General features: G+C 40.2%; 1 protein-coding gene across 1 annotated transcript; it reads left to right on the forward strand.

Moving 5' to 3' along the window:
* Window positions 1–3,566: 3,566 nt before the first annotated feature.
* Window positions 3,567–12,973, forward strand: zc3h15 (zinc finger CCCH-type containing 15). Its single transcript, XM_020645641.3, has 11 exons — window positions 3,567–3,780; window positions 5,887–5,982; window positions 6,274–6,376; window positions 6,524–6,676; window positions 6,934–7,028; window positions 8,231–8,413; window positions 8,875–8,955; window positions 9,149–9,214; window positions 9,482–9,592; window positions 11,555–11,690; window positions 11,889–12,973. Exons 1-11 carry the CDS (start codon window positions 3,706–3,708, stop codon window positions 12,098–12,100), a joined length of 1,311 nt encoding a protein of 436 aa, XP_020501297.2. The 5' UTR covers window positions 3,567–3,705; the 3' UTR covers window positions 12,101–12,973.
* Window positions 12,974–13,935: the final 962 nt, after the last annotated feature.

Below are 13,935 nucleotides of genomic sequence, written 5' to 3' on the forward strand. Positions count from 1 at the left end.
TTTTCTTCCACTGTAAAGCTTTTTTGTTCCCTTTCTGCAGCAGGTATAGTCACCTGGGTGGGCCCGGCTGGAGGCAATCTCTTCTGCCCTTTTCTTCGCCCCTGGTGTCCTGCAGCTGCTTGACGGGGAGCAGCTGACAGCCGATGACCCACTCAGCAGTCAGCGGTGCAGACAAGGTGCTGCAGTTTGTCCTTGGAAGCAGGAGGAGGCCGAGCCAGACTGAAACCCAGGATGCCTTCTATTACCGCCTCAGAAAAATTGCGCTGCGATAGGTTGTGTGGTGTCAAGTGTTCTCAGGTGCCACGGGAAGAGGATCGACTTGTGCTTTTCTAATTAGGCAGGAGATGTTTTCTTTCCGTCTGCAAGCGGACTCAAGTGCATTCATGTGTGTGCGCGTTGGGTTTGTGTGTGTACGTGACACTCATGGCCCTTTGTAGAAAAGATCGATGTTTGTATGAATATGAAGAAGGCTGTTATAGGGAAGGGGGAAAACAGTCCTGTAGCACATGTAGTGATTTATGGTACTGCTCTCACACACACAAAGATCCTCACAGAGAGAGGGGGAGGGAAAATGAAATAGAGAGAAAGTTTGCTCCAGGCAATATTTCCCGCCTCTGTTGTCTTTATATCTAGCCTTCAGCCATGTTGTAAGGAGTTGTGTCGATATAGATTTATACAGGCATTCTTCAGCTGCATGGTGGAAGGGTGCCATGCATGACAACCATGTTATCAATAAAGATCTCCACATGATCTGAAATAAAGTCATATCAGAACGGACACACAGAGAGGATGCTAATATAGGGCTCAACGACATGTTTTTGCAGGCGAGGATGGTGTTACAAGAGTAATTTCATTGTCTCACTCTGGGACTCATTAAAGCAAACCACTAGTACTGTCATTATGTGGGCACCCAAACTGAGTTAATGTTGTCCTTTACTCTCAGAAAAACCAAGGCTCATTAAAACACAAAGGAACAAATGAGAGCCCAAAAAGAGCATGCATGTGTGACCCATTTCAGCTCACGAGTGCATGTGCCATATTCCACACAGACACACACACACACACACACACACACACACACACACACACACACACACACACACACACACACACACACACACACACACACACACACACACACGCACGCGCGCACAAACTGGCTGAGTAGTGAACTGGTCGATGAACTGAGACAGGATGTGGACGAAAGCCTCGCATGTCAAATGTGCCAAATGAAATCACATTAGTAACTTAAGTGAAATCTAATTAAATCAAGTTGAATCAGCAGATGAGGCGGTAAATCCACTGCTGGTCGGCTCTTCCACCCTGCAGCCATGACACAACCTCACGCTTGTGGTTACAAAAACTGGGTTTTCTTCATACCATTGGTTAAAAGACACCAAACAAATATTCCTCTTTTTCTGCTTTGTCCTACCCCTACCCCCCCCCCCCCCCCCCCCCCCCCCCTCCACACACACACACACACACACACACACACAAACACAAACACACACACGCCCCATTTAAAAAGGCCACAAGGAGCTCAGAGACAATTAAAAAAAACAATAGTTTGCAAATAGGAGAAAATTTGTCATCAAATACTGTGCCAGTTAAAGTCTTACTAAGAGGGTCTTAATTGACCTGCAGTATATGTAATTCAACTACAAAAAAAGGGAAGGCAAGAAAGAGCTAATAAAACAGTGTATATCAAGCCAGATGGTGGCTAAGTAACAGAGTAGCAGCCGTTTCATGCTCAGGACAATTATTTGTAAATCATTCTGGAAGAAACACATTTTCCACTATAATTACTCAGTCCGATGTTAATCAACTGAAAACACAATATTCTGCACCATACTGTTTTTCTTAATAGTGTATTTGTGTAAACTTGGTCTAATCATTCCCCCATTCATGGTTTACTTAAGCATTTTCCTTTCTGAGTTCAAACCTTGATTTTTGATTCACTGCCTTGATCACAAATTGTTTCTTAAACAAAGTACCATTGCATTACATAAACGTGACATAGTTTATTTTATCAGAATAGCTCTGCAGACACCTGCCTATTATTAACTTTAAATTGTAAAGTAGGAAGGCGAGTCTGTGATCATCAACCTTTTCAAACTAAAAATGAAACATTTCTTTTAATTTAACCCGTTCATCAGAGTTTATGCATTAGCTCAAAGTCAGGCAGTTGCTATAGAGGATTTAATTTCCTATTCTTGCTCTTAATGTAATTCCAGTTGTGTGCTCTCTAAAGATATGTACACATTTTTGATAGTACTTGACCACTAAACTAGCCAGTACCTTCCCCAGTCATCAGTTACCACTTACCTCAACTTGCACATATTGCAACACTGTCACCTAGCGGTTAAATACTTAAACTGCAATTTAAACACATATAACAGTTGTCCACGAGTGAATCCCGAATCCCCGTTATTCCTCAGAGCATGGAGTTGACAAAAAGTAATATGAATAAAAAAAAGTGGAATGCACATTCTTTACTTTTTCGGATGCTATTCTAGTAGACCAGTAATTTTCGAACAATCTACCACCTCATCTCATAGGACTATAAGAAAGAGGAAACTTTTCTGAAGTTCAGTATAGTTTAGTAATAGCGTTTGAATGTTCTTTTGGTGCCCTGCAACATAATTGGCCTGCATGTTGCCTGTCATGGAGGTCATGATATGTCTTGATTGAGAGTTTTAAAATGAAAACACACTTTCAGTTTGACCTCAAGGCATTCATGTGTAATTTGTTTGCTGCAACTACTCCATAAGAGCAGATAGTTTTGTTTAGCAGGAAAGAATGAGAGATAAACCAACTCCATTCTCTCTGCTTCAATTAACAGCTCCTCATTCAAAGTATGTATTAGACATTTTCAACATAGATGAGTTGCTACATGGTGAAAATAAATGCAACTATGCGACCTGCATTGTACTTCTGATCTCATTGTGAATAAATAGGGGAATAACATGTTATTTTTTTGTAAACAAGGTATGGCAGCTCATTTCTTCTTTTTCTTCAAAAATGTCTCATCAGTGATCCTGCTAAAACCAATACAACATGCAAGCATGGCCATTCTCAGCTTTTATACTAGTTAAAGGTGTAAAAAAAAATACCATTGTTAAAAATAGTGGACTGTTTGTTACTAAACTAGAAGTTGAACAAACATTTTGTTGCATCTTTCTGGTCGTTGATCAGTATTCATAAGCCTATGTAGAAATTTAAGTAATTCAACTGCGAGCACACTGAAAACGTAATTACATTTTAGGTGCACGACCGCAAAAAGGTAAAAACGAAAACAGAAAAGACAACACATCACATGTGATTTATACAGTGTATAGGCAGACTAGTATTTGCACATCCAAAGAAACATTTCACAGGTGCTGGAATATATCAAACTGAAGGCGAGAATCAAAAAGGATCCGCACACTGTGTTAAAACTCCCAAAAACTGGAATTGCGACAGCGCTTCAGTCTCAGACATGTTTTTCAAGCATTGTCAAAGACACGACTACAGTACCCATAGTTCCTCTCGGGATACGTGATGACGTCACGTCACACCAACAACGCACATGTGGCCTAGGCGCGCCGTTGCGGTGCTATTAGCAACAACAGGGTAATGTGGAGCTGTCTTTCCATTTGAATCACCGAATAAGAAGAACTTTTAATCAGCTATACGTATAATATACATAGCTGTATCTGAGCCAACATGCCTCCGAAGAAAGTCGCCCCACCTGCGGCAAATAAAAAGACTCAAGAGAAGAAAAAGGAAAAGATTATTGAGGTAATACTTTCACGAGTTAGCATGTCGGCGTCCTGCGATGGCAGAGCAGCTAACGCACCGCACTGGCTGGTTGTCAGTGCTAACTGCGGCTAACACAAGTGTAACCTCTTAAAGTTGAACTAGCCTACTGGTTGTTGTCATCACTACCTAATTGTTTATTGGCAGTTTGGATGAAGTAAGAAACGCTCTTACAGAAATGATCATTACCGTGAACAGTTCTCAAGTGAGTTAGCAAGCTGTCATGAGGCTCCCTGCATTTTGACAAAAGTCTGACGCGGTCAAGATGCTAGTCGGGCCGTGCTGCCTCAGTTTAGTCTGAACACTGGTCTTTGTAAGGTTGATATTTGCCCCTGAAGTCGGTAGTTAAAATAGGGGTCTTTCAAATAATGTCTTTATGGCATAAGAAACGATTGGCTTGCTTTGTTTTCATACTTGAAGAGGCATATATGGGCCCATGAGAGGCCCGGCTTTGGTCGGCCCGCAGGACATACGAGGGACCCGTTTTGTAGCCGTTTCGGTGGCTGAAAAGTAGGTAATGTCGAAGCAGGTTTTGGGATGAGTCAAAGCTTAGAGCACTTCTAATGTCGATGCTCTAAAAGCAGATGGAGATTCCCATAGTAATAAAACCACACAGGATTGATCTGTGTAAAGGTTTACGTCATGCCAGGGTTAGCCGCCTCCTGTTGTTCATGGCACAGATTGAACTGCAACGTGTTCATGTGCCGGCCTGCCGGGTGTGTGTTTTTTTTTTTTTTTGTTATGTCAAATTAGTTCACTTTTAGGGTATGTCAAAAATAAAGAATCTGTTTTCGCGAATGTCTTTATCACCTGTATTGTTACACAACAGGTTGTGATACTGATGAAGCTCAAGTTGTTACAGTGCTGAGTGTGCCACTTGTGGTATGATGGCATTTAGAAGAATGTGTTTTAATAGCCTGCAATCCAAATGAAAATACCAGAATCATCTATCATTTAATGAGCTACTTAGTATTGTGTAGGTAACTAAAAGCCTCATAAAGGTTATTCCCCCAGTGTTGTTGGGAAACAGTTGGAAATTTAGCACACATCTGAACAGGGCTATAATCTGTGGTGGCTGAATATAGTCCCTGAAAACTCATTAGTTATTGTTCATTAATGATAAATGATTGCTAAATACTATAAAGCCCAATATGTGGTTAAACTACTGAGCTCTTTTTAACAATCATCCTGTGTATTTAAATCGTTCTTTACTTTGAATCGACGGTCCTGTGGCTGAGCAGCACAGATCAGGAAGTCAAATGATTGAGAGTCAAATTAAATAGATGCTTATTGGCAGACGATTCCTTTAATTTTAACACTTTTTTCTCTTAATATTAAGATTTGTCTGAGTCTTACCACATTGTGTGGAGGCAAATTCAGGTAGAATAACTCCATATATTTTTGCTGAATTACTGCGAGAGGAAACCTTTTCCCTATGAGCACTGCAGCCTGGGCAGACAAGTTGGTGTCCTGAGAAGAGTGGTACAGATGTGTTGAACATAGGGCTGGGAAATTAATCCAAAACCGACATTCAGAAGAACCTCTAACCGACTTAATCTTTCCCAATGTCGTTTATTTCAATTGCTTTCAGAGCAGAGTCACGTTGCGACACATCCAATCCACGACATGGAAGCAATGTCCGTCGTTTGAACACATTTTGTGTTTAGGGAAGACGACGCAGAACAAAAACAAGTCAAATGTAAACACTGCGGAAAAACTGTTTGCAAGAAATGCAGGTTATTTATTTTCTACTGTTTTAGAGAAGTTCATTTACAACACAGAATAGTTCATCAGATATGCTGTATGATATACCCATAGGGCCGGTAAAATGGGAACAATCATTTTGGAACAGACTATGAATGTGCATTGTTGGCGGCATCTGTCGCAATGTCAAAACACTGGATCAACCACCAAAGATTTAGACTTCAAATACCAAAACCTCAAGTTGTCTGAAACTCACAGTGTGTATTGTAGCCATTATAACTCGCTTTCTGAGTTTCCTCAGTGATCTTTTGTGTTCTGTGGATTTGTACACAAAAAAACGTACTTATTGGATGTTAATTATGTAACTATTTCCTTTTTTTTTAGGACAAGACTTTTGGCTTGAAAAACAAAAAAGGGGCCAAGCAGCAGAAGTTCATCAAGAACGTCACTCATCAAGTCAAACAACAAGGCACCAAACCGGTTAGGAGACCACTCTTTTTCCCCTTTTTGTTATTTTCTACACCAGTCTCCATCAACTCAAACATTCTTCTCTCACTGTTTTTTTTTTCTTTTCTTTTTTTCCCCCCATTTTAAATTTCAGCTGTGAAATTGCCATATTTGTAAGAGACATAGAAGAAAACATTTTTTTTTTCACCGCCAGTCAGTAGTTTCTCATCATCTGGCTGTGGGGGTCCTGCTCTGTGTGCCATGATGTTTTCAATACATACAAAATATGGCCACCCATTGAAATATGTGTATGTGTTTGTGCAGGGTGAAACAGACAAGACCGGTAAGAAGATTGATAAGAAGAAGGAGTTGGATGAACTCAACGAGCTGTTTAAACCTGTAGTAGCTGCCCAGAAAGTCGCCAAAGGTAACCCACACACAGTCTGTGAAAATGGATGAAGGTTAATCCATTACGGGAATTACAATACACCAAAAAGTTGCTTCTTATTCTGTGTGTCAGTTCATGAAATGTGAGCAGTACAATGATTGTTTCTTTCTTTTCTCTTTTTTGAAGGTGTTGACCCAAAGTCGGTGCTGTGTGCATTCTTTAAGCAAGGCCAGTGTACTAAAGGTGACAAGTGCAAGTTCAGCCATGATTTGTCAATGGAGAGGAAATGTGAGAAGAGAAGTCTTTATGTGGACGAAAGAGATGAAGAGCTGGAGAAAGGTCAGTTTATTGTGCAGGGGACTGTGTAGTGTTGAGCAATGTTTCTGGATGACAGTTTCTCAGTTTTTTTCCTGTTTGTAAATTTCTATACATTTTTTAAACACATTTGTTGTCTGAAATGATGGTTCAGCAAAAGTAATAAGCAAATGATGTTGATATATTTTTTTTTCTCCAAGTAAAACATGTTTACACCTGACTCCCCCGAAGCAAATTGTTCGATTTCTTGCCCAAATCAATCCTGCTGTGTTCCCTTGCAGACACTATGGATAACTGGGACGAGAAGAAGCTGGAGGAGGTGGTCAACAAAAAACACGGAGGAGAGAACGAGAAGAAGAAAGCCAAAACACAAATTGTAAGTCTGTTACATAAGTCGCATTAAATAGTCAATCAAAAGTTTCCAAAAGTGTGTAAAGAATGTCTCAGTCTTGATCAAGCGGCAGCCTCCAGTGTTGAAAAAAATGAGCCTTGAGTGTCCACTTAAAGCTGGCTCCAAAAAACCCAGAAGTCCCATACACATCCCTAGGGTAGTACCCAGCTGTTCAAAACAACCCAACAGGCCTTGTGGGCGTGCTTAACATTTGTTTACCGCCGTGGTGAGAAGCAGCACAAGAGCCATGGCTTCTAACGTCTCAGATGCTAGTCTTGCCGGCTGTCCATGGCTTGTTGCCAAAGCAATAATTATATTCCTGTTTTCTTGAGCTGTTGTAATGAAAAAATGTCCCCCATGGGGGATCAATAAAGTTTATCTTTATCTTTAGACAACAGAGCGAAATATGGCATTATTTCACTTACACAGCTGATCGTCAGGGTAACCCTCGGGACACTGCAAAGCCCCTGTGTAAAAAATGTTATAAACCCACTCAGACCAAGGGAGCTAACAGGTCCAATATTGCACAGCATCTCGCAGACCGACCTTCAGACTTGTTTAAGGAACTCAAAGTGTGACGGGTTGATAAAATGAAACTGACCTGTTTTGATTTCATGAAGGACACATGTTGCATGATTAGCGGCGTGGTCTATCTGCAATCGTCCACGTTGTGGAACCCTAACCCTTAACTTCCCCTCTTTTGTAAGGTTGACCAAAAGTTTGACATAGTCAGTGATTCCAATATGGCAACCGCAATAAATGGGCTTTTCCAAAGGGCCCTTCAGAAACCAATGGGTGACGTCCCGAAGACTTTGTCCATGTTTCTATACAGTCTATAGTGGTGACCTAAAATTGAGTTAAAAGGAGCACATGAAGCTGATGAAAGGATTGGAGAGAGCCAAATCCATGGAGGCGATTAAGGGCATCATGGAGAGATCTGATCTGATCAGTCTTTCCATAAATTTGATCTCTGGTGTATTCCTGTTATCACTTTAAGCATTAGATGAGTCAGCTGAGTACGCACTGATCTCATGGTAGTTTTTCACCAAATATATGGAGTGATTTTTCAGTAATTTGAAGACGCAAAAATGGAGTCAGTCACATGCATAGATATTACTTGATACTATTTCCCCCCCCCCTGTCTGTTCTTTATGTTTCATGATCTACTCGTGTCTTCTTGTCTGCAGGTGTGCAAGCACTTCCTGGACGCCATAGAGAATAATAAGTACGGCTGGTTTTGGGTGTGTCCAGGAGGTGCCGATGTCTGTATGTACCGGCACGCCCTGCCGCCTGGCTTTGTACTGAAGAAAGACAAGAAGAAGGAAGAGAAGGAGGAGGAAATTTCGCTGGAGGAGCTGATAGAGAACGAGGTAAAGATGAGGTTTTCAGATATTCTATTCAGAAACAAAAAAGCTTCAATACAACAGCTACATGTTGTTGTGTGATGAATAAGAGTTGGATGGGGCTTCGGTAAGGGCTCGTCTCTTGTTCCACATATGTTTAAAGCATGTGGAAAATGTTTTCACTCAATAAATTCAAATCTCATAGTTTCAATACTTATTAACAACTGCTAACCACACTTAGCTTTGAGTAGAAATGTTGATGTTTAAATCAGATGAAAAGGTGAGGACAGCAGTGAACAAACAGCTGACACACAAGTCATTATTAAGTAAACAAACTATATTTGTGTTGCGTCTCTAAATAAACACACATAGTGTTTTACACATACAAATTAAAGTATAACCACAGAAAATGTGTAATTAATAAAAGACATTTGAACTGATTTGACTCTGTACTGTCCACATGCTGATGACTGTCTCTATCCCTGCAGCGTGCCGCTCTAGGACCTGATGTGACCCGAATCACCCTGGAGACTTTCCTGGCATGGAAGAAGAGGAAAAGGCAGGAGAAGGTTGGAATGTGTTTCATCATTTTATAAACAACATTTATCAGATAAGCAACAACACATTGTGTATACCCCTTGTATGAACCTCTGGAAATGTCTATTGATTTAGGACTTTGTCACACAATGTTTTATTACACGACTAAATCAGAGTTAGAAAGTTTTTGTGGGTGTTTTTGACTGATTTCTGTTTTGTTAACAGATAGATAAAGCGCGTGAGGAGATGGAGAAGAAGAAGGCGGACTATAAGGCTGGAAGATCGTTAGTGGTAAGTCTGGCCTTAGCTGGGTGTGTATGTGGACAAAGGTTTCTAGATAGCGTGTTTGTGGGGAATGTTCTCTCCTGGTTGGGAGTAAGTTGGTGCCCCAGGCTAGGAGTTAAAGGTTTCAGGATCTTATATTGTCCTGAAAGACAGATGGGCAGATCTTTTGTATATGCATCTCTTTCTTTATATACTTCATTGTTCACTTTACAGTATATGTTTGCACCTCAACAATAATACAGGATTGAATTCAAATCATGTGTATCTCTGCAGGTGAGCGGCCGTGAGGTGTTCGAATTCCGCCCAGAGTTGGTTGATGAGGACGATGCTGAAGCCACCGACACGCAATACGTCAGCAGTGAGGAAGAAGATAATGAGGAGGAGGTAATTATTTAAAAAAAAAAAGATGAAAACTCTACTGACACAAATGATGTGAGACTGTCTTCTGAGCAGAGCAGACCCAGAGTTTCTACTTGTGAGCTGGCTGCACAAAGCCTGACATTGCTATCCTGTATCACTCGACTGCTGTGTTATCTATACTTTCTGCTTTAGCTCACAGAAAAGAAGAGATTTAGGGCTTCATTTGATGCTTCTAGTGCACAGTATGGAACAATTGCTTGTTGTCTGTTTCAGTTAGACTGATATAATAGAAGATGAATAAATGGTGAATGGACTTGAGCTTGTATAGAGCTTTTCTGGTCTTCTGACTACTCAAAGCGCCTTTACACCACAGATCACACGTACCCATTCACACAGTGATGGCAGAGGCTGCTATGTGAAGTGTCCATCAGTATTACCTCATTTTTTAACTCAACTAGTTAACTAAGTGTCTTACCAAAGGACACATCGCACATGTGGCTGCAGGAGATGGGGATCAAACCCCCAACCCTCTGGTTAAGAGATCAAACTACCACTGAACCACAGCCATAGGCCAATAGGCCTCTATAGAAGTTGTTACGGAAAAAACAATACTGCTTCTCCATGAAACAGATGGTTGCTACTAGGGCTGGGAAATATATTGAGTTTTTAAGATATATCGATATATTTTCAAACAAGATATAGGGTAAGACAATATCGTTAATATCTATATAGTTTAAGTTGCATTAAAATAACGTTACAGAGGTGCCAGTTCACCTTTTTCTCATCTCACTGATGATGACTGACTGTCCCTCTTAACCCTGCTCCTCCTCTTTCTCTCTTTTATTGTATTTAAGGAACATTTTTATTTTAGAATATTACTTTTTAAATTCACAAACAGGTAGTTTATTTTCATTGTGTTTTCACTGTTAATAAAATACATATTGATGCATATCGAGTATCGCCATTCAGCTAATCAAGATCAAGAGAAGAGTTTTGGTCCATATCGCCCAGCCCTAGTTGCTACTGAAATTTGGGGGGCGGGCGGGGGGGATTTTGTACATCTGAGAAATGTAAGCTAAAGATTACTTTTCCTAGTGTGAGTGAGCCCCAAGTCTTTTTCTTGTGGATCATATCTTCAGAGTCCATGATTATTTCATTTGGCTTTGTGTTACTACATATTGTTTTTTGTTCCATTCAGTGTCTCAGCACAATAACTGCCCTCGTGTTGTCTGATACAGTTTGCTAATACACTCTATCTGCAGCATGATAAGGTTTTTAATGTCAGCACTTAAGTCTTTTACTGTTGGCCAGTTTAAGTGAATCACTTCAGTTGTGCTGTGGGGTCAGTGTTGTAAGGCTGTGGGGCCTGAAATATTCTGAAATTGTTACCCTATTTAGACAGACAAAAAATGTCTTCCTGTGCTCATGGCTGCTTTACAGTGAAAATTATAATCACTATAACAAGCTGTTATATTACTGCATGAATGACTAACAAGAGGACAAACAAAGTTGATCATTATTAGCCTAAACAGACATCAATGCCCTGGACGGCCTGGACATTACATAACCTCTTTATCTTTTACAAACAAAAAATAATGAACCATATTTTAGTACACTATAAACCCTGATCGATAAAGCAGTGATGCAGCATTCTTTGGTGTAGAATTAGTGTTTTTCAGTATTTAAATGCTTCATCGCTGCTGTCTGGCCTTCTCACATATCAAACTGTTTTGACGTTAACTGCACCTGTTGTAAAGTTATGCTGAGTAGATCCAGGCTGTAAATGTGATTTAACTACAATCAAACCTTTCTCACTTTATCCCTCTAATTGTTGTAAACCTGATGAATCCTTTTGGTGATACATTTCTGGTCGATGCGTTTTTCTCAGCTAATAAGACATTTTTGTGCCTGTGAGTTACTTCATGTAGTTAAACTACTCTGTTGTGTCACTTCTAATTTAAATCTTGTTTTCAATTTTCATTTCAGATCAATACCGCTGAGGTCCAGGACATAGACTTGTCCCGTTTTGTCCCGCAAGAGGTCGACAACACCGGCATCACCGTAGCAGCCACAGACCGTTTCAAATCTAGGAGCAAGACTAAGCCAAAGGAATCAGATAAAGGTAAGAAAGCACTTTGGAATATCTAACTAATTGTCTTAATGAAGATGAATACTTGGTGGACTGAACACAAATCTGTAACCATCACATACATTTTGATCACCCTAAAATGAGCACATTACGAGCACTTTTAAACACAAATAAACAAAACTTGATCAATTCAATTGTCCCTCTCTCCTTCCTGCCTCTGCTCACCTTCAGAGGAGCAGCTGAATGGAGCCTGCGGTGGCGCCGAGGCCAATGGGCTGTCTGGAGCAGAAGGAGGCGGGGAGGACGGAGAAGGGGAGGATGCATATGAGGAGGAGGAAGATGAGGAGGAGGTGGTGGAGGTACCGGTGGATGAGAACCTGTTCACAGGAGAAGATCTGGAAGAGCTGGATGAGGAGCTCAACACACTGGCGCTGGAGGACTGAGAGCGAGCGTGCGTGCGGAGTGAGGAACGGCGGACGTAAGATGGACTTAGTGACAAAGGAGGGACTGATGGATGCATGGAGTTTAACAACCAGGTGTTTGATTGATTTTAATTTCAGAGACTCCAGTAATAAAGCCTGACAATATCATCACATCACTGCCCATTCTGTTTTCTGTATCATCCTTCACGTCATCTGCTGTCTTTCCATTGGGTGTTCAAATTTCTACAAAAGGGCCAATCAAAGTTCACCAGGGCCAACTCCACATGAATGTTGCTTCTCAGTTTTTTTCTTGAAAGAGAATTTGGCTGCTGTTGTGCACTTTTTGTCGCTTAAAATAATGGAGACTGTCGAAACTGAAATTGTATTTGAGAAATTGGGCTTCTATACTAATTCACAAGTAAAATATTGACCATGGTGATTTTTAGAGTGAGACATTGTTAGGGCTTACAGATTAAAGCACTAAACAAGTTAGATGGGACTGTGAGAAGACTTGATCAGCATTATTGATGGATGTTTGAAGGAGCTGTTGTAAGCTTAAGTGAAACAATGTGTCAAATGAACAGGAATGATTCTGTTGTAGGAAACTGAATCTGTTCAGAGTCTCACCTGCACTCATACCAAAATAAAAAAAAAGCTTCAGGTTGTACTGTTATCATTATGGACAAGATTGTTTTATCACAATAAATCCATTTAATTTAGCTCAAGTTAAAGCCCTGTTCATGAATATTTTGTGTTGGCCCTGGATCCAAAATCAGATTTATACTATAATTTCACCCCAGCAGGGAAACCAAATGGTTCCATTGCCAGCCCAGTACTGTAAATAAAGTTCTCATGAGATGCCTCCTGAAGAAATAAAATATTATTGTACTTCCAGTTTGTGTCTCTTGGCTGATGTAGAGTCACACATGAGATTATACACCCCTTTCTGTAAAGATTTTTTTGTCCTGCACCCCACTGTTTTGGTTGTCTGTCAAGGCTTTCAGTGTGTTTTATTTTTTTCCAATAGCAACTGACCCCCCCCCCCCCCTTCAAAAAAAGCTTTAAAAAAAAAAAACAGTTCCTGACCGGCTAAACATCCAACATCAGATTGAGATAATTGGTTTGTATTTAATAGGAGTTTGTAGAAACCAAAAAACAGCACAAGTAATAACTTAAAGTTGATAAAGAATTAATAATTCTGACTTCCCAAACTCCTGAAGGCTCTGGTAAAAAAAAAAAAAAAAAAGCCATTTTCAAATTCATGCACTCTGCAATTGTTTTTCTAAATTGTGCCCAGTGATTTAACTGAACAATGTTTCAAACTGGGTATGGTTTCATAAACTGCCCACGGATTTGTACTGCAGATACAACCACTACTAACCTGTTTGTGCTAGCCCTGAGTTGTAGGCGGAAAAATGATACCAGGTTTAAAGGTAAAGACATTGGTATCATCAACTGTGTTTAAGAAAGTGTATACTTTCTTCCTCAAGCCGTGTTACGGTGTGTTCAACATCTGCCACAGTTGGCCATCTTTCCAAACTGATTATCTAGTCCAAGTGATGTTTCATTTCAGAATTAATTTGAACTACATATTTACAAAAATGTCAATGAGTTCATGGTAAGTATCCACAATGCTCAATTCATCTAAAGATATTTTAAGTGTCCGTTGAGTGTTGAAAGGCACAGTATGTTGATTCTGCCGCGAGGGGGCTCTATATCAATACAATGACGTTGATGCTGGCAGGAAATGATGGGAGTGATTCTCTGCTGCTGATAAGACACTTCCTGTTACAAATCTAAAATTAGGGATTTATCTGGCAATGATAAGTTTTTTTTTTTTACTCAATTCAGATATT

The sequence above is a fragment of the Labrus bergylta genome, chromosome 10, assembly GCF_963930695.1.
Source record: "Labrus bergylta chromosome 10, fLabBer1.1, whole genome shotgun sequence".
Taxonomy (NCBI): Eukaryota; Metazoa; Chordata; class Actinopteri; order Labriformes; family Labridae; genus Labrus; species Labrus bergylta.